The sequence below is a fragment of the Ailuropoda melanoleuca genome, chromosome 4 (assembly GCF_002007445.2).
Source record: "Ailuropoda melanoleuca isolate Jingjing chromosome 4, ASM200744v2, whole genome shotgun sequence".
NCBI classification, from domain to species: domain Eukaryota; kingdom Metazoa; phylum Chordata; class Mammalia; order Carnivora; family Ursidae; genus Ailuropoda; species Ailuropoda melanoleuca.
The window spans coordinates 22,698,197-22,719,554 of NC_048221.1; the positions used below are offsets into that span (position 1 = coordinate 22,698,197).

The 21,358-nt window shown below is 39.2% G+C and overlaps 1 protein-coding gene across 1 annotated transcript in view; it reads left to right on the forward strand.

The window, feature by feature from the left end:
* Nucleotides 1–21,358, forward strand: part of CACNA2D3 (calcium voltage-gated channel auxiliary subunit alpha2delta 3) — a 488,288-nt gene that overhangs the window by 438,027 nt on the left and 28,903 nt on the right. The window contains exon 31 of the mRNA XM_034658484.1: nt 1,816–1,927. Within this exon, the coding sequence (XP_034514375.1) occupies nt 1,816–1,927 (112 nt within the window). The remainder of the gene's footprint in view (nt 1–1,815; nt 1,928–21,358) is intronic.

Below are 21,358 nucleotides of genomic sequence, written 5' to 3' on the forward strand. Positions count from 1 at the left end.
CTCAGTGAGTTAGTATGGGCATCGGGCTGTATGTCAGTGACCAGCTTCTGAAACATCACACGTCATGCATAAAAAAGCTGATTGCATCCACTTCCCTTTCTTTTAGATGAGAATAATGACAACACATTATGCTTTAACCCCAAACCCCTAATCAATGTCCTCAAAATAATTAAAGCTTAATGAAAAGCCTATAAAAAATCCCAGTCATGTTAGAATTGGAATACATGCTTGGCACATGGCTTCCTGATTACCCACCAAATATCTGGTGGTTACCAAATGCTCCTTTAACACTTAGTGGTCCTGTGCGGGCTCACCTCGTGCCAGCAGCCTCCACATAGCCATTTCACAAAACATGTCCCCGTGCTCCTGACATCCCACCAACTGTATTTGGAATATAACTTGAGACTTTGTCAAAACATCATTTTGTTAAAATCCTATCGAGTTTTGGAGTTGGAAATGTAAATTATATATTCTATATATTTATAAATAGATGTTTATATTTCCATATAAACATCAGCCAAAAACTTTGTATAAAGTTCGGGTATTGGAAACCTATGAGCATTCTACTTGTAAGTTGTTTTTTTTTTTTTTTTTTTTTTAGAGGAGTGGGGAGGGGTAGAGGGAGAGGGTGAAAGAGAATGTTGAACAGGCTCCAATCCAGTGTGGAGCCCAATGCGGGGCTCGATCTCATAACACTGAATTTATGACCTGAGCCAAAATCGAGAGTCAGATCCTTAACCGACTGAGCCACCCAGGTGTCCCCGATTGGTAAGATGTTAATGAGTGACAAGTCCTGTGACCAAGTACCTGTACTATTGGCATCTCCATTTTGCAGATGGGAATACTGAGGATTAGCTAGAAGCGGTGGAACACGGGATTTATACTCCAAACTTCTCTGGCTTCAAAGTCTTCGCCTTTAACCACTGAGCTACCGTATCCACCGTCATTGTCATTCTAATGTTACAATGGCTTCCTTAGAATGCTAGTGTTGTAACTTCTTGTTATTGATTACTGTGTTACTACTACTTATTATTATTATTAACTGCATTTACTCAGCACTCATTGTGTTCCAGGTACTTTACTAAGTACTCAACATATAATGTCTCATTTACTTCTCACATCACCCTCTGATAGAGGGAGTATATTAGCCCCAATTTACACATTGAGAAAAATTGAAACTTAAAGAGTTTCTAGAACTTGCCCACTGGACATAACTTGTTTTTATTATTTTATCAACCACCGAGACTTTACCAAGTGCCTACTGGGTACCCATCCATGTACCAGGGTTATCTAGTGCTGAATTCCTGGACAACGACCTTCATAAGAGTAGGATCAGGTTCACGGCTGTGGTTCAAAGACATTACGTATTTTACTATTCCATATTTCAATTTTGTTTCTGTCATAAAACCACACAATTGTATCATGACCTTCGTCTCACCCTAAATAATATGGTGTAACTTCTATTTTATACATTTATTCAGATACACATATGTGTTGTTGCTAAGTTCAAGTAAGTCTGAAGTCAGAGACCCGTTGACTGATGTTGTCCCAGAAAGTATTCTTGTGATGCATAAATGATAGTGGATGAAGCCAACACAACGGCTTGAGGAATTATAGCTTATAGAGTTGCTTGGCAGATGAAATCACTTGACTAATTAGAAAATAATGCATTATGCTGTGCCTAGAAAAATCACAGCATGGCGGGAGCGGAACTGGGTTCTGAGTTACTGTGGGCTGCCAGTCACAAGAAAGCCTGTGCCTTTGTTCTTTATCTTTTTTCTTCTTCTCCTTCTTTTTTTTTTCCTATCCCTACAGCCCAGAAATTGAAACAGACCCTGGAGCCTTGTGATACTGAATATCCAGCATTTGTCTCTGAGCGCACCATCAAGGAAACCTCAGGGAACATTGCTTGTGAAGACTGCTCCAAGTAAGCCTCCCACCTCCTTTCTGCTCTGCGTAGGACTCCTATGCGCCATGTGTCTGGCCTGCTCACGATCACAGTTTAGAGATGGAAACATGGCTGCCCTCTTGTGTGAGGGTGTTTCCACCAGCTTGGAAAAAACACCTCTTGGCTTTGTTAGATCATTTAGAATTTGGGAAGCGTTCAAAAGGCTTGAGAAAGCATCCTGGAATAGACGAGGTTTTTAGTTGAGTTTATTGCTGGTTGGAAAACGTCCTAATTGGTGTTTTCCCAGTTGACAGTTGGCCATTTCAGCTATCTGTTGGGAAAAATCCTTCGGTGTCTTTCCTGGAGGCATCGAATCTTCAGGATTTGCTGAAATCTGGTGTCTGGGGAATGAGTCTTGGTTGCTTACTAGGCATTTCCCTGATTCCTAATGCCGTTCGGCCTTTTTTAATGGTTTTATCGATCATTTGGGTTTCTTTCCCCTTCATTTCTGTTGGCATTTGGCTGTTGGGTGATGAATCTACTCTTACTGGTTTGGGTGTTCTAGGTTTGGGGTGTGATTTCTTTGCAGTTGTATGCTTTATGTAAGTATCTTCCTAGTCCTTCATCTGACGACTCGTCTTATATAATGTCTTTAGATGCATGTAAATTTTCTTTTGCTTTTATTTTCATGTAGTCTAATTTATTCTTCCGTTCTTCTATGATTTGTGCGTTTGTGCTTTAAGAAGTTAGTCTCTGTCCTCACGGCATAATGGTATTCTCATATAGTTTTATTCCGAACGCTTCCAAGTGTTGACTTTCACATTTAGGGCTTGAATCCCTCTTGAATTCGTGTGTGTGCCATAAGGTAGGGTCTAATTTCATCTTTTCCAATATAATTCCCTGTTAACCAGCACTACTTATTGAATGTTCTTTTTTTCCCCCCCGATCGATTTATTGTGGCCCCTGTGTCATATAGGGTGAGTTGCCATCTGTATGCAGATCTGTTTCCAGGTTTTATGGTTTGTCAGTACTGAAATTATAGCTTTGTAATATGACTTGATATTTAGGAGAACAAATATCTTTTCTATATTCTTCTAAGAATATAGAAGAATATTCTTATTCTCTTTCATACTAATTTTGTAATCAGCTTGTTAATTTCCACAAATTATGATATGGTTCTGATTAAAATTGCTGTAAGTTATAGATTAATTTGAAGATAATTGCTATCTTGTATACTGCTGGAACTTTCCATTTATAAACTATGTATGTCTCTTTATTTACATGTTTTTTAATGTAGTTTTATAATTTTGTGTTAGATTTATACCTTGAAAGTGGATAGTTTTTCCTGCTCTCAGAAATACATTTAAAACTACATTTTCTAATTGGTAATTGCTAGAATATGAGAACATCACTGATTTCTGTATATAGAATATCTTGTATCCAGTTGCTAAATGCTCTTTTAGATTTAATAGCTTGTGTATGGCTTCTCTTGGACTTTTTTTCACACACAGTCACATCATTTGTGAAAATATTCATTTCTAACCTCCATATTTGTTTTGTTGCATAGAAGTAACTGGAATTGTTGACTAGAAGCAGGGAGAGTAGACAACTGTATCTTGTTCCTAATTTAAAGGAATTTCTTCTAATAATTCTATGTTAACTATGATGTTTGCTATAGGGTTTTTTTTATTGAGGTATAATTCACATATAATATCACATTCTTTTCAGCTGTACAACATAGTGATTCAACATGTGTGTACATTATGAAATGGTCACCACAATAAATCTAGCTCCCATCTGTCACCTTACAAAGTTAATGCAACGTCAGTGACTCTGTTCGCCATGATGTACATTACATCCTGATGATTATTTTATTGCTGAAAGTTTATACTTCTTGATCCTCTGCACCCATTTCTTCCCCCCCACCACCACCACCCCTTCCCCTCTGGCAACCACCAATCTTTCTTTTCTTCTATAAATATGAATTTTGTTTTGTTTTGTTGGTTTATTTTTTCGATTCCACATGTTAGCGAAATCATGTGGTATGCTATTGGGTTTTCTAAATTATAGTAAAATATTAATAATATTAAATTTACCTTTGTAACTATTTTTTAAGGAGATTTAGACGGTGATTTTCTTTTTAAGTTTATTTGTTTGTTTGTTTATATAATCTCTATACCTAGTGCGGGGTGGAACTCACCACCCCGGGATCAAGAATCACTGTTTTTCTAACTGAGTCAGCCAGGCCACCCCCATTGTAACTATTTTTAAGTGCACAGTTCAAGACCTTTAAGTACATTTGCAATGTCGTACAACCATAACCTATATCCATTTCCTGAGTTGTCTTAGATTTTTGATAGTTAACCAATTATCAGGTTAAAGAAAACCTCTTCAGGGGTGTTTGTTGCTCTTGTTGCCATTGTTTGAAATTTGAATGGAGGTTGAATTTTATCAAAACATTTTTCTCTACCTTCATTACCAAAATAATTTTTATTTGTTAATATCTTGAGTTACAGTGATAAAAATTTTTAAAAATTTAAATCATGAAATATATATACTATCTCTTTAATGGTAGATGGATTATCTCATGTGAAAACATGCTTCCTTTCCCAGGATGGTCTTTCATTGCCATGATTACAAAAGACAAAAGCCAAAACCATCTTGCTAGATCCATTTGTTCATGTTATATTGAAGTGGCCATCTGTGTTCAAGACGAAGAGTGGGTTAGGGACACCTGGGTGGATCCGTCGGCTAAGCATGACTCTTGATTTCAGCTCAAGCCATGATCTCAGGGTCCTGGGATCAAGCCCTGCATGTGGCTCGCCCTCAGCACGGGGACGGGGGAGAGTCTGCTAAAGTTTCTCTCTCCCTCTCCTTCTGCCCAACCCCCCCAAAATAAATAAATAAATCTTAAAAAAAGAAGAGTGGGCTATACTTTTCCTTTCATAGACTGTCATTAGGCTTTGCTATTGAGGTCATTTTATTGTTACAAAATAACTTGGATCTTATACGTTTTGTATAAGATTAAATTATCTGCTTCTTTTAGGTCTGGTAAAATTTACCCATAAAACTATGAACAACAGATAGGTTATTTATTCATTTATTTTATTTATTTATTTATTTTTCCAGTGTGAGTAAATTTTCAACTACCAAATTAGTTCCTTCAGTGGTTAGATATCTTTGGAGTCTCTATTTCTTTTTTAAATGATTTTGGTAATTATATTTCTTAGAAAATTGCCTGTTTCATCCCACTTCTCATGTTTATCACATGCATTTGTTAATAGTGTTTTCTTTTGATTAAAAATGCTGACAATTTGTGATTTTGCCCCGTTTTAAATCAATCTCTCTCTCTTCCCTTCTCCTCCCCTTTCCCCCCCACACCTCCTCTTCTCACACCCCTCCCCCTTTCTCTCTCTCTTTCCCTCCCCCTCCCTCTCTCTTTCTGTCCCTCTCACTCTCTCTCTCCCTATCTCTCTCTCCCTCCCCCTCTGTCTCTCTCTCTCAAATAAATAAATAAATAAATAACCATTATTTGTTTATCTGGAATTCAAATTTAATTAGCATCCCACATTTTTATTTGCTAAATCTGTCAACCCCTTAAAGCAAGCAATTCTTANCTCTCTCTACATACTAACAGATATGTTTGTTTTCTTTTCCTTTTCAAAGAACCATCATTTACTTTGTTAGATTTTCTCTGTTGTTTCTTTGTTTCTTTTTCATTTTATTTTGCTTCTTATCTGTATTATTACCTTTCTTCTATGTTTTTGGGATTTACTCTTTATTATTTTCTAACATTTTGTGTTTGATGCTTAGCTTTTGAAAATTCATATATATATATATATATAAAATAAATATATTTTACATGTGTAATTTTTCTCTGCATTTCACTTTATATAGGGTTGTCATTATTATTCAGCTGTGATAATTTTCTAATTTTCACCATATTTTTGATTGGTAAATTTTTAAATACTGTTTTAAGATTTCCTGATATATATGGGTTTTGAGGCTATCTTTTTTTTTCTTATTGATTGCTGTTAGATGACATTGCTGTCTGTATACCACATGGTCTGTCCAGAGACTTGTTTTGTTTTCTAGTACTTGTCCACATGGTTTTGAAAGCAGGTTTCATTCTCTAATAGCTGAGTACAGGGATTAATGCGTATCCATTGGATCAAATGTGTTTATTGTGTTTCAAACTTTTGTCCTTGTTGTTCTGTTTTAGATATCAGGCTCTCACCAGGCTTATGGATCTTTCTACTCCTTCACGTCATTCCTTTTACCTTGCTTTTTATATTTGGAAGCTATGTTACCATAGACATCCCTGTTCAGGACTGGTATAGCGTCCTGATAAATCATTCCTCTGATCACTACTGGATAGCCCTCTCTGGGAAAGTACTTTATGCTTTCATATCTATTTTGTTTGCTAACAGCACAGATGCAGTATTTCTTTGTTTGGTGACATATCCTAGACATGTTTTCCCCCTTCCTTCCATTTTTAACTTTCTTTTTTGTTTCTGTCATTTTGCATTAGGATTTTATCTTATAAATAGAATGCAGCTGGCTTTGGCATTTTTATTATCTCCATTATTGGAGATTTAATCCTTTATAATTTACTGTGCTTAGACAAGTTTGAATTTGTTTCTAGCATCATTTTATATGCTATCTCCATATCTTCCTTCCTTCCTTCCTTCCTTCCTTCCTTCCTTCCTTCCTTCCTTCCTTCCCTCCCTCTCTCCCTCCTTTCTCCCTTCCTCTTTCCCTCCCTTCCTTCTTTCATTTCCCTCCAATTGGACCTATTGAGTTTTCTCTATTCCTGTTTTTCCTTTCCTAGTATGTAAGGTATGCACCCTTGTCCTGAAGTGTGTGCCCTTAACTTGTACATGTTTCAGGATCTCTTCCCTCCTCCATGGAGAACAAACTCTTAGAACCTCTGACTTGGATTACCTTCCATCTCTTTCATGTGATATTTCCTAACATTTTAGCTCTGCTGTGTTTTTAACCTACCAAATATGTTATTATTGCTGTTGCTGCCTATAATAAATGGGATGTTTACCAGTTCGTTTACTCACTATTTTTTTAACCATTGCTTCTTGTTTTACAGTACTTTAGAAGTTTTTTGTTTTGTTTTGTTTTTTCCAGGAATGATCTAGGAGTGGTAAATGACCTCATGCTTTGTCTGCAATGCTTTATTTACTATGTGCTCTGCAGTGATCATTTAACTCCATGCTATCGAAATTGAAGTATTTTGAAGACACTATTCCACCGTCTCCTGAGTTTCAGTTTTGTACCTCTTTAGGTGGTCTGGCTTTCCCCTTCTCAGAGGGCTTTTCAAGGCCTTTTCTTTGATATTGTGGTTTCACTGACATGTGTCTGGATATAAATTTACTTCACTGTGTTTATGTACTTTCTTCTGGGTAATTTCCCTAAACTTGAGTTCGTTAATTTCCTTTTGGTTGTGTCTAGTCCTCTGCTTGGAGTATTAAAGTCTTCCTATTTATTTTTAGATGTATCATTTGCTTCTTTCAAAAATCTGTGTATTCTCATATACATTAAAGTTGCTAAGAAAGTAGATTTTAAAATATCTGTGTCTTCTTTATATAGATTCTTATTCTTAAATTTTCTATACCTAATTATAAAGGCCTTTTAGGGCTGTTTTAGTAGTTTAAATTGGGGGGGGTATCAATTTCCTCATCTCTTGTATCTGCTTTCTTTCCTTATAGATAATCGACTCATGTGTTCTGTCATTTTTGACCATGAACTGATTTTTACTATTCATTATTTTTTCTGTGGGAACAGAATAGAGCCTGAGTTTCTCTTCACAGTAGGTTTACAATGGGGCTTTAGTCATGTATCCTGTTAGTACTGACTGCCTGGGAATTCTTGTTATGTAAGTTTTTGTATTTAGGAGTTTCTGCGTCATATAATTACAGTAAATATTTTTCCTAAGCAGCATGTCGTTTCGGCTTAAAGTTTGATTTCTCATGCTAATATTGTTTTGCCCGTTCAGACCCCAGACAGCACCAGATTATCCACTTTTTACACTTAGTTCTAAATGTACACGTTGGCTTTTAGTGTCTTGTCTTGTAAGTTCTTTTGCTTTTAAGCATGCTTGTACTGTTTTACTATTTCATCTGGCATGTCTAAGTGTTTAGAGCGGAATGGCTTCCATATTGGCTTAATCCGCCATGTTATAGTTTGCTATTCTGACTGACAACTTCCTAGAACCACCCCAAGAAAGCACGGGAGTATGGTGGTTTAGTGTGGGAGCCGTGGCATCAGGGAATTCAGAGTGTGTGGACCCCAACTCCCATCATTGCTAGCTGTGTAACCTTGAGCAAAAACCTAAACTCTCTGAAACTCAGCCTTTCCCGGCTAATTTGGGGGATAGTAATAGTAAGCACAGCATAGGCTGGTTGTACGAATTAAGTGGGAAAATGTATGTTGTAGATTTAGCATGATGCCTGGAACAGAGGAAGTTCTCAATAAATGGCCCCATTTCATGCTAGCATAATGCCATACCAACTTCGTATGTAAAGATTTTGGCCCCCATTAACTGTTCTGTTAAAATGTGCATTCTCCTTTTGATAGTCTCATATCACTTTGCTACTGTAGAATTCCTGTAGGGAAAGGTACCACATATATGTAGTTTTGATGGCCAAAGTTCACATATACTTAAGGATCGTTGACAGCTCATGGCTCTGTAGCTCCATGAAGTGGACTCCATTGATTTTATAATGACTGCAAACCTTTTCAACCAGAGGGATATTGTATCCTAAGTAGTCAGAACTACAGACTTCCTACGGTAGCCAGTATGTCCTAGTGCACAATAGGTAATCAGATTTCGTGGAGTAAATTAGGTTTCTTATTTCCATTCTAGATGAGAAAACAGATAGAGCCAAGAAAGATGATTGCTAAGGCCAGCAGTATTTTTCCTTGTTGACTTGCAATCAGAAGCCAAAAATATGAATGCAGTTTGATTAAGTAAACTAAGATTTCAAACTGAAGAGAGATTATTTTTTATTCAGTGGAGCATAACTGCATTCCTGCTAAGGCCCAGGAATTGCAGGTGTATTGGGAAATTCAAGGGTGGATGAGATATGAAGTTGACACTCAGGGTATTTATATCCACTGTGATGAGTCTTCTTCGGCCCTTGACTTCCACACTGGGTTCAAGACTCACAGGAGGCTGGGAAGTTCAATGGCCCTGATCCCATTTGCTGGCAACACTGAAAAGATGTTGCAGGCTTTGGAGGATTTTTGTTTCTGAGCTTCAAGACCTCCACCTGGTAGCTCAGATCACAGATCAGCTGGGGTAACTAGTTGAATGAGAAATCAATTCATGACTATTTTTTTCCTAATCCAAAAATCCTTGTGAGGCTTTGTTATAAAATCATTGTAGAATGCTCGTATCAGACCAAAATAGGCTCCGGACAATAGTCTCAGATGTTGTGAAGGCCTGACCCTTCTAGTATCTTTTGCATATCCATCTTCCTCCCTTTCCTTGCTCCATTTTGTGAAATGAAGTTTATTAGAAGATACATCTGAGGGCTTATCAAAGTATTGATGAAGATAACAATTTGCGTTTTGTACGATCTTTGAATTCTTGGAATGAAATATGTTAAGGAGAAAAATAATGTTCTTTGACTTGTCCTCATTCCCTTGTCGATGGCTGGTAGATTTTTCAGTACAATGACCAACATGTTTGGTGGCAACCAGGAAACCGAATTCACACATCTGCTTTATATCTAATTCGTGTAGAAATTTGTCAACCTTTGCCTGGAAAGAGTGAGATTTTGCAGGACTGGTTCTCCAAGACAATTACGAATTTTCAACCAGCTTTGTAGGTGACTTCAGGTCAGGGGCAGTGACATTCAAAAATAACACAATTCTACAGCCTCTGGCCAGGAGCGATTTGGAAACTGAGTTTGGTGAAAATTATAGCATTTCAGAAATTACGCACTAAGATCTTTTTCAAAGAAAAACATCTCGCCTCCCGCAATGGAACATACAAAACTGTGTCCGTTACAACCCGTTCTGAAGGCAGCGGTTACTTTCTTCCACAAGCAATGGCAAACCATAGAGCAGCAATCCCAAAGAGCTGTGCGCTTCCCACGGGAACGTGCCTCGAGCTGCAGTGTGCTGGGGACCGCCATGAACAATCTGCCCATCTCTCAGACGGAAGCGGACGTCCTTAGTGCCTAGCCATTTTTGCCAGAACTCAGGAAACCATGTCAGGTGGTTCTGGCCACATAGTAAAAATCTTTTTGGTCTCCAGTGATCTTTGAAGACTGGCTGATCCTAACTCCGCTTTTATGTCCTGTTTCCGGCAGGAAAAAAAAAACTTGATGGTTTTATACGGAAAGTACATCAAGAGTTGACTCAATTGCTCTAAATAGAAACCTTCATATTGGCAACTCTGAAAGTGGACATGTATCTGTCTATATCATAGGCAGATATATTATAACAGAGGGATAGTATGCAATGTTTAAAAAAGGATTTTCAAAAATATAGGGTTTATTAGGAATGCAGGAGCCTAAAAGAAAATAAGAATTTACATAAGAATGTCGTTAGGGTTGGTGGTTTGGCTGCTTTAACCAGTAATTGTCGTCATTCAATATCCCACTGATTATTAAATTAATCTGTTATTCAAACAGCAATCGAAAACAGCTCAGCCCATATTTTCTGGGCATTTGTGACTGTCAACAAGTTTAACAAAATTGGATATCTGAAAAGAATGCAATGTTTTATGATTTTCCAATACGTTTCTTTCCTTCTTGATACCCTCTCAACCTTTGCTGAGACAGGGATCCTCTCGGAATGGAAACCAATCCCTAAGTTAACTACTTCTCACCCATTAAGAAAAATAATCAATCAAGAATAAAGGGGGGGGCGCCTGGGTGGCACAGCGGTTAAGCGTCTGCCTTCGGCTCAGGGCGTGATCCCGGCGTTGTGGGATCGAGNTAACATGGACAATGCCAGAGCTTTAAAAATCTTGTCACATTTCAATGCTGGCAAGATATTCATTTTTAAGAAAAATTAGTTGTTGTTTTTTTTTTTTTTTTTTTTTTTGGTTTTGTGTGTGTGTGTGTGTGTGTGTGTGTGTAAATGAGTGCGGATGTCTTTTTTGGGGGGTAGTATCACTCATCGCTTTTCATAAAAATTATGTTGCCATCAGTTTCACTTTGGGATCAGAACACAAGCTTTGCTCATCTTCTTGGAAGCCCCAAAAGCTGTGGCTACACTTTGCTTCTCTCATCACTTCTCCCCATGCGCCTTTCATTTGTCCGCTAAACTGAAAGAAAGTAATTGGTCTCGAAGCTGTGTTGACATGTTTCGTGGGCTACAGTTCAGAGAACCATAGTTCAGGGATTCCATTTTCCTACAAACTACTCCAATTTCCTGTTGAGGTCTCACACTGGGTGGGCGTTTTACCGCAAGTCTTCAGACTGTTCCCAGCGAATGCCCTGCAGGTGTTCTTACCAGTGGGCCTTCTGGAAACGACCTGTAAAATGGATCCATTGCACAATGGGGACATGGCGTCTTCCTGAGTCAAGGCTGAGAGACTGAGAGGCTGAGCTCGGGGCGGGGGTGGGGAAGGGGTGGTGGCTGAACTACAGCCTGGGCTACCATGCTTAATCACGTAAAGAGTTTAACCAGTTATTTAAACATCCGGGTTCTCTGCTCATCTGCCCAAGGGGCATAATACCTGCCTCAGAGGATCTGTACGTGGGTTAAAAAAAAAAAAAAGAAAAAGGATAACACTCATACGTAGCACAGTGCCCAGCACGGAGAAAATGCCACATAAATGGGAGAGATTTTTATAGAGCACAATCCACAAACCCATCTGTGTTGACAGGGATGTAGGAAAACCACAGAACTCCAGTCAGGCTCCCCTTCCAGATTTCTTAGACTGGAAGGTAAAACTACTAGTTTCAATCAGGAAAAGTAGTGGGTGAGGTTTCCGCTCCAACGAGACTGTCCTAGATAAAGTAGATCTTGGATTTTTGCCACTTCCTGGATCCACTTGAGCTCTTGGTTCATTAAAAAAAAAAAAATTGGAAATATGAATTAGGGACGACACATGCGCAATAGTGATCAGATACTTCATTACACAAATTGGACACAGACTTTGCCAGTGGGAGTACATTAGTGTCATGAATAATGTAATTTGTAGGCGTTAAAATGTAACAGTTTTAACCACTTAATTTTCAAGCGTACACTAATTTGTTGAAATATTTTTGTATCTCCTGCTCTATACATTCTTGCCAAACTACTGTACTCAATCTTGTTTAAAATGTGTAAATAAATGTAATTCAATTTCCCATGAAATAACCATTGGCCCTTTCCAGCGGGCTTAGTTCACTTCTAAACAAGACAACTTTCCACTCTACAATGAGATTAACACCAAAGGTCAAATTCTTCCCATTGGAGATCGAGGGCTGTGCAACTTATGTTCCTCCACATTTTCCCTTGGTGTCATTTACTCACTTAATACCTTGCCATGTTGGCTGCTAACGTGCAGGGCTGTGGATCACCCAGATCAAAATAGTTCCTGTCCTTTTGAATTTTACAGTGTCACACCCACACTGTGATGGAGGAAAGCCAGCCTCTTCTCCTCCCTATGTTCATTCTTCCTATTCTGCCTCTCAGAAAGGTGATAGAAATTACTCCTGGATCCTAAAAGTGATTTCTTTCCGCCAAGAAAGATTTAAAACATGATGACCACATCTGAAAGTTTCTCCACACTTGGTCATCTACTGTTGAGAATGTGCCACTCATCCCTTCATAAAGGGCTACCTTCTTTTCATATTATGGGTATGGTGCCAGGTTTGAATAATTCAATACTAGCTCTGACAATCGACAGCCTAGTTAGTGCTGTATGTGTGTGGTTGCTAAAAACATGTTGGCTTGAAACTTTAAAAAAGAGGGAAAGGGAGGTAAATGCTTATCTTGGGAGCTGTCTTTTGAATTGTTGAAATAGTGCCGGAAGAGGAAAACATGTCCCAGAGGCATCAGAATAATTGGGATTAAAACCTCTGGTTGATTTTCCTCCCAATTCTTTGGATCTCAGTTCAACGAGGTGCTTTACCGGAGACAGGACTTTACTGATTCTCTTTCTCAGATGCTCACAGGAAAAAGGCTCCCTATTCCAAACGCATGGACGATTACAACTTTGAGGTTCCAGATAGAATGATGGTTGTGTAGGTGTTGCTATCTTTACTTGCCCTTTGATAATCAGTGTTTGGAGAGGTTTTAGTACAGGAAATGTTGTAAATTACTGTTTTCCCTCATGAGTCCATGATGCAAAATGAGAGGGGCGCATGTCTATAATGACTAGGCAGGTCTCTACCTGACATGAATTAGTCTCACAATTTCCCATTTGTACATATCTTAATGTGTGGGAAAGCGGGGTGGGAGCACATGTACGTTTGGCTGGGCGCACAACACAGTGAGGCTTTCCTCTTCCATGCCGGAGGGTAGGAGACCAGCATAGCCAAGGAATATTTTTAGAATGTTTATTTGCATGTGGAATGGAAGAGTGCAGAGCTGTGTCCACACTATGGACGTTTTCGAGCTGCATTTCTGCGGTGCATTGTCTCCATCCCGATGGCTGTTTGTGCTGGGACGCCCACCATCCCTGCCTCAAAGAGCAGTCTGTGTTCCTCCCTTGGGCTGCCCGGTGCTACACCTGAAGTGGCTTAGCAAGTTGCCAAAGCCCTATAGATGTGTGTTTATTAACTCTCCAGCTTGCCCTCCATTTGTTTAGCTTGGAAAGAGTTTATATATTCCTATGGGTATTAAAAACCCATCTGATGTATTAAAGGAGCTCAAAGGATCAAAGTAGAAATGCTGCTTGAAATGCAGCATATTGAATATAGACATAAAATTTCTAGACACAAACCACTTTTTCACGGGACATTTTGTATACTTAAGAAGGGAATTCATTTTTTAATGATCAGCTTTTCTTTAGGATTGGCATTTCTCTCTCTCTCTCTCTCTTTTTCAGGTGAGCTCCAGTTCCACCTTTTTAGTATTGCTCATGATTTTGATAGGAAAGCCTGCTGGCAACCTAGGGGAGGCAGGCAGTAATCTCAGCACCATCTTCATGCCTAGAAAGATAACAGCCCAAGATCACATCGGCCACTGGCTCATGACCAAGGTTCTTCATGCATTTGGTAGAAAAATGGGTGGAGAGGTTACAAGATAAGGGTCAGAATCACCCATGATCCACATAAGGAGACGTGTAACTGATCAGGCAGAAGGATGTGGGAGAAATTCTCAGGTTAGGATCATTATATCAGATGCTTCTCAAGCAATGCACCACTACACTGACTTAGGAAAACAAATTGTACATTTTACAGATGATTCCATTTCTGTTGAAGTAGATTGCCCCTGCAGTCTTGCATTATTTCTGTACATCCAAGCCTATCTGAGAATTTATATATGATAGTTGTTTACTGAATGTCTACTTTTTGCTAAGAGGTTCGTGCCTATTTCCATGTTTATCATTCTTTCCATTTTTTCATTTCATCTGCATTTCACCAAGGAGGAATTTGAGACTCAGGAGTAGCACCCCTGACCAGTGCTACAGAGCTGCTAAGTACTTAATTTGAATTAGGTCGGTGTCTATCTAACTCTGAGGCCTGATAGCAAATTCCCGTGGCATCCAGGTGAATGTCTCTCTGTCATGGTCCCAAACCGTGTCAGACTGAGTTCATCTCACCATGAAGGTTTGCTCTGGAAACTGACAATTGCACCCTTCACTTGACCTATGGGAAGAAATTACAAACGTCCAATTTGACAAGATCTGTACATTTCCTGAATGCCAGTTTCATGCAAATCTCCATCAGATCTACTTGGAGGCTTTTTCACAGCATCTAGGGCATAACTGTTTAAGCATCTGTTTATTTGTCTTTCTCCCCCGCTACATCAGGTGAAATAGGCTGAACCATGGTAAAAAGTAGTTCAGGCTTTGGTATCATGCAAACCTGGGTTTGAATTCTCAATGCCATCACTTCCTAATAGGGCGAACTTAGCCAGCAAATGAATTACCCTTCTCAGTTGCCACCTGTTCATCTGTAAAGTGACGATGCTAATAGGGCCTACGGGGATTGGCTTGAAGTGAACATTACAAGGTACAGTTAAAAGGAAAAAAAGCTTCACCCAGCACCTGGCATTTAGTTGGTGTTCAGTGTCTGGGAGGTCTTCTGCTGAATTCGTTATAGATGGGACATATCCTGTTAATTCCTGTATTCTTAGCACTTACAATATGGCTTTGCCTATAAAATGGTGCTCAGAAAATTGTTGATTGAGACAAACATTCCCAAGAGAATAAACTTGTCAGTGAGCAACAGGGGACAGGGTGTGTGTGATTCTAGTAGCTGAGACACGTGCTATTTTGCGTGATATTTGAAAACAAGTATGTATATGTTTTGGAAACAACTAGAAGGTCAGATTCCCAAGAGTGGGAAGAGAACTTTGTGATTTTCCTTAGAAAAAGAGAAGATGGTCCAGAGAAGGGGCTTGCCTCAGGTCCTGCAGGGAGAAGCAGCCGATTCCAAATGCAAAATCCACTCGGTGGCCTGTGTAGGAATCTTCCTCTGTCACCTTGCTTCTTTTCCATAGCTGATAATTTTTAAAATAATTATTCACTCACTAACAATACGCAAATAAATGATGGCACAAGATATGAAACACAAATATAGTAAATAGTTCAAATAGTACATGAGGGTATGCAATGAGAATTAAATCTTCTCCCCCATAGCTAATAAATTTTAAAATAGCTATTAACTGAACACATAAATAAGTGATGATACAAAGTATGATACACAAATATAGTAAATAATTCAAACAGCATAAAGATATGCAATGAGAATTAAATCTCCTACCACCCATGACCCCCTACAACCTGTCTAGAGGACAGCCATTGTTTCTGGGTCCTAGTGCATCCCTCCAAGGATGTCTTCTGCAGATACAAACACGCAGGCATTTTCAGCATTCCACCGCTCATTTAGTACAGGAATGAGAGCATACTGTGCATACCGTCCATCACCTTTTCTTTTCCACCTGCCGAGACTGTCTTCACATCATTACATAGATTTGCCTTTTTATTTTAAAAAATCACCTGTGACTCCATTTTGGGGGTATTTTCATTTAACCCAAATTGGACCCAAAACATTGGCTACTTGAAGCAGAGTAGAGAGGAATGTTCTCATATAATATATAATTTATTTATTTGTATGATACATGACTAGAAGAATTGATGGGTCAAATGATAAGCATATTTATAATTTTGATATATCTTGCAGAAATGCACTCTGGAAAAGTTAAACCATTTTGTATTTCTACCAATTTATGAGGATTTACCTTAGTTATACTCTGTCCAGCACAGTGTGTCATCAAAATGTTGTGTCCTGCGCTAGTCTGGTAGATGAAAAGTAGAATATCACTGCTGTCTTAACTTTTCTATTCATGACTGAGGCTGAATGTATTTTCTATGTCTTCAAGTCATTTATATTTCTCTTTCTGTGTGTTCTCTAGTTAGATTCTTACCTCTGTTTTCTTCTTCTTGTTCTCTTCTTTTAAGGTATTAGACTTTTATATTAAGCTTATATAATAGCCATGTTAACTATTTATCCTGTGTATTACATGCAAAACAGAGCATATCATAATTATTTTCTCGTTACAAAAGTAATACATGTCTGGGGCNTATCACTGCTGTCTTAACTCTTCTATTCATGACTGAGGCTGAATGTATTTTCTATGTCTTCAAGTCATTTATATTTCTCTTTCTGTGTGTTCTCTAGTTAGATTCTTACCTCTGTTTTCTTCTTCTTGTTCTCTTCTTTTAAGGTATTAGACTTTTATATTAAGCTTATATAATAGCCATGTTAACTATTTATCCTGTGTATTACATGCAAAACAGAGCATATCATAATTATTTTCTCGTTACAAAAGTAATACATGTCTGGGGCGCCTGGGTGGCTCAGTCATTAAGCGTCTGCCTTTGTCTCAGGGCGTGACCCCGACGTTCTGGGATCGAGCCCCACATCAGGCTCCTCTGCTGGGAGCCTGCTTCTTCCTCTCCCACTCCCCCTGCCTGTGTTCCCACTCGCTGGCTGTCTCTCTCTCTCTGTCGAATAAATAAATAAAATCTTAAAAAAAAAAAAAAAAGTAATGCATGGCCTTATGGAAATGGTAGAGAAGTATCTACAGGCTTATCCTTCAGGAGTAAAACAACTGATAGAATTTTGGTGTATTTGCTTTCATTCATGTTTTTTGTAAGTTATTTTTCATTTGTTTTGTTTTTCAAAAATGCCACAATATTATAAATATTATTTTATGACATGCTTTTTTTTTAACTTGAAATGCCATGAGCATAATTCCTTGACCTTAAATAATTCTGCAACATAACTTTTTAAAATAATCACATAGTGTGCAGGTTTACTAATTTCCTTAACCAATCCCATTTCGGCTATTTATAGTATTTGCTATATAAGCAATGACATTGTAAGTGAATGTCTTTACTCCTAAAACTCTATATATCCATGTAATGATACACTTAGCATCAATTCCTAGAAGTAAAAGAGTGGGGAACCATTTTTTGTTAAGATGTCTTGAGAACAGTTAATTACATGATACAGATATAAATGTTTATTTTTCTTTTGATTCCTTTTTCTATTGTTTGTTTTCGGGGAAACGATGTAACTTTTACGAAGAACAGATAATACGTAGAAGTTATTTTCCAAAAAACCTTCTCCTGGAAGACATGATGCCAACTGAGAGTGGAAACTTAGTTTGTTATAAGCTTTTATTTCTCGTAATAAGGTGATAGAGGAGAAGCCTGTTTGCAATTTAGCCTAAGACGTAAGAAAAACAGAAAGTACTATAGTGATAGACAGGTTTATACATTTAATGCTTTTGTTAGTAATCATTTACAAACCTCCCTAGATGATTTTTTAAAGTCTACTTTTAACAAAAGGGATCGACTTCTAGTGGGGTGCCAACTTAATTATTTCAACTTAATAATAAGTTGAATAACTTTGAAATGACATTACACAGGCCTGTGGAGGGGTCACAGAAAAATGAGCCCCAGAAACACTTTCTGGATGTGTGAGCATGGCTGTAAGTACCACTAATCGGGAAAATTAAAGCAACATGAAAAATTGTTGCGATTAATGAGCCCTGATGAAAACAGGGTGAAGTGCTCAGGGTGTGTAAAGTCACAGCGTTCTCTGAGCAGGTCTGCATGCTCCAGATGCTGGCTGCAGCCTACAGTCAATGGCTCCAATAAATTACGCTAATGCTATTAATCCTAACCCTTTCCTGACGGGGCTTTTCTTCTCTTCCTGTGTCTTCACACAGCCTTCAAATGCATGCCTATCAAGCTTGGGAAATTGAATCGGCTTTTAAGAAAGGAGGCAAAACAAATAAATAGCATACACGCTTATTTCCTATCATTGAAAACTGCGTGCCAGGAAAGGAAGAGTGGAATGGTCAGGGTATTTAGGGTCAATCTGAAAATGCTGTCATGTGATGTCCCTACATATTATGGGAAGCAGTGAATGCAGGTAACTGTCTTGTAATTCATGGGCTAGGATAGAAATCGAATAGAATGTTCGCCCCCGTGATGGAGCAGACAGAGGAGAGAGATCTTCAAGGCGCTGGAGCTGGACTTCTCCACTTAATTTCGTTGTGAAGATGTGACATAATTTCATCAGGTGTTTTCCAAACAGTAGCGTGAAGTTGTTTTAAAAGTCAGATTGGACAGGGTAATAATGGCTGTTCTTCAGGGGACACCAGACCCCATGGGCACTTTCATTAAGCCACTTGGCTTAGGCTATTTACCACGTAACAAGCCGGTGAGCTGTATTGTGATTATCTCCATCCTATATTATTAGAACATCCTGTATGATTTATTTTTAAAGGATTTTACTTATTTCTATGCCAGAGAGAGTGAGAGAGAGTGAGCATACAAGCAGGGGGAGTGGCAGGCAGAGGGAGAAGCAGACTCCCTGCTAAGCAAGGAGCCTGATGCGGGACTTGATCCCAGGACCCTGGAATCATGACCTGAGCCGAAGGCAGATGCTTAACCGACTGAGCCACCCAGGCACCCCATATGATTTTTTTTTTTTTTAGATTCATTTATTTGACAGAGAGAGCACAAGCACAAGCAGAGGGAGCAGAAGGCAGGGGGAGAAGCAGGCTCCCCACTGAGCAAGGAGCCTGATGTGGGACTCGATCCCAGGACCCTGGGATCATGACCTGAGCTGAAGGCAGCTGCCCAACCGACTAAGCCACCCAGTGATTTATTTTTATAATATGATTTATTTTTAATAGTCACTGTGAGCAAAGGAATTTTATTTCCCACTTTTAAAAATGATGTCATTTTTCTATTTTTCTTCTTTTTTTAAAGATTTTATTTATTTATTTGAGAGAGAGAGCACAAGCGGCGTGAAAGGCAGAGGGAGAAGCAGACTATCCGCTGCATAGGGAGCCCGACTCGGGGCTCGATCCCCGGATTCTGGGATCATGATCCAGGCTGAAAGCAGACCCTTAACCGACTGAGCCACCCAGGCGCCCCCCTTTTTTCTTCTTTCATAATACTTAGCAGTAGTTTCCAACACAGGATAAGGCTTGTCAGAATCATCTGGGGTGCTTATGGGAGCGTCTGACCTCGGACCTCCCCCTGACCCACTGACTCCCAGTCCCCAGGAAGCGGGTCTGAGATTCTGTGTTTACTGGCTAGGTTCTCCAGACGGGGCTGATGCGCGGCCAGGCTGGGAGGCTTCCTGAGCGTCTCCCAGCATAAGTGCCCTAGGATGTGGCAGTACTTTCCGGGACTTTGTTGCCAAAAGCTTGACTGGCTCTCTTTTTTCTTATTGGCATACATTAAGAAGGGGCCAGAAATAACTCAGACGGAGAAAAAGAGGATGAAATCAAAAGTGAAGTACACCCAGAAATACCATTTGCATTTCACCCTCCCCGAAGATTCAGAGGTTGTTCGCAGTGATGCACGACTCACACCTGGGAGGTGTTATCACACAACTGGGCTCAGAGAAAGATGGCTAACCCAGCGTTTAAAGTCGAGCTGATGGAAAATGAGCGACGGTTCACAAGGGATGAGCAATCCTAGGTGAGCCGTGAACCAGGGCTTCGGGAAAAGCTGCACAGAATCCAGCCAGACATCATCGGCATCTTTGGGTGGAGGGATTTTGGAGCTTGTATCGCAGGATCTTGGAGAAAGCAGGTAATACCTCCCTGCAGGAGGGTGTGCCCAACTGTAAACAGAAGCCAGGATGCAGGAAGTCAGTCATTGCCTTCCATTTAGAAGGAGAAGAAAGTAAACAGGAATGGATTTCTCCAGATTACTGCCACCGTGATTTTTGAAGGATGAGAAAATTAACTGCTTAGTGTCTCATGGCAGACATTTCCCCTCTCATTTTCATGTATGTTTTATTTCTTTTTCTAAATCGTCTTCCACGATGTCACTTTCCTCCTCTGAAGTCGTCTTTTTTTTTTCCCTCTAGCATTAAACATACATATTTTTTAAAGCAAAAAACTAAGGTACAACCCTGCTGCTTTTAGATTAAAGTAAATATATTTTATTAAATGCATTCATTTATGAAATAATTTGTTCCCTGTGCACACATGTGGTGACGGACACTGTGGTGAGCACCCGGATTTAAAATCAAGTCTGTGGGGCTCTTTGCCCTTGAGCTTGTAATCTAGTTGCGTGACCTTCCAGAGAAGTCATCGCATCCGTGGAACAGTTTATTTTGCCTAATTTTGAAGACTCTCTTTCCTCTCTCACTAACTCTGGTAGTTGCTTCTAAAAGTTGGGCTATTTTGTCCAAAGAGACATGAAAACCTCAAGCAATCAAATTCTGTTGCAGGTGAACAATTCGGTCATGGTACCTAGAAGAGTCAGAGTAAAACCCATAGTAGGGTCTACGAATGTGTCCATTTTCTTTTAAACCTTTTCTCCCTCCCCCTCCCCCACACACCCTAAGTTATTAAGCTGATCATACCAGTTACCATTTTTCAACCTACAGTTTTTTCATGTTTGAGCTTCTTGAGGCCATATTTGTCCAATGAGTTTGAGCAGCGCTATTTATCCACGTATGAATATGTATCCGTAAGTATGATATGAAATGCTATACATACACATGTAAGCATTCATCTACAGGCATTCAATACAGTGCTGTGTATGGACATATGAATATGCATCTACAATTAAGCGATGTGTATGCATATAGGGATATTTAGAGATACGACATGTGGCATACGCGTATGTTAATACGCATTCACAAGTATGAAATGCTGTTATTCCTTATTCCTCTTATTTTTTTTTCTTTTTTTAGAGAGGGGGAGAGAGAATCTTAAGCAGGCTTGATGCCCAGCACGGAGCCTGATGTGGGGCTCGATCTCACAGCCCCGAGATCACGACCTGAGCCGAAATCAAGTCAG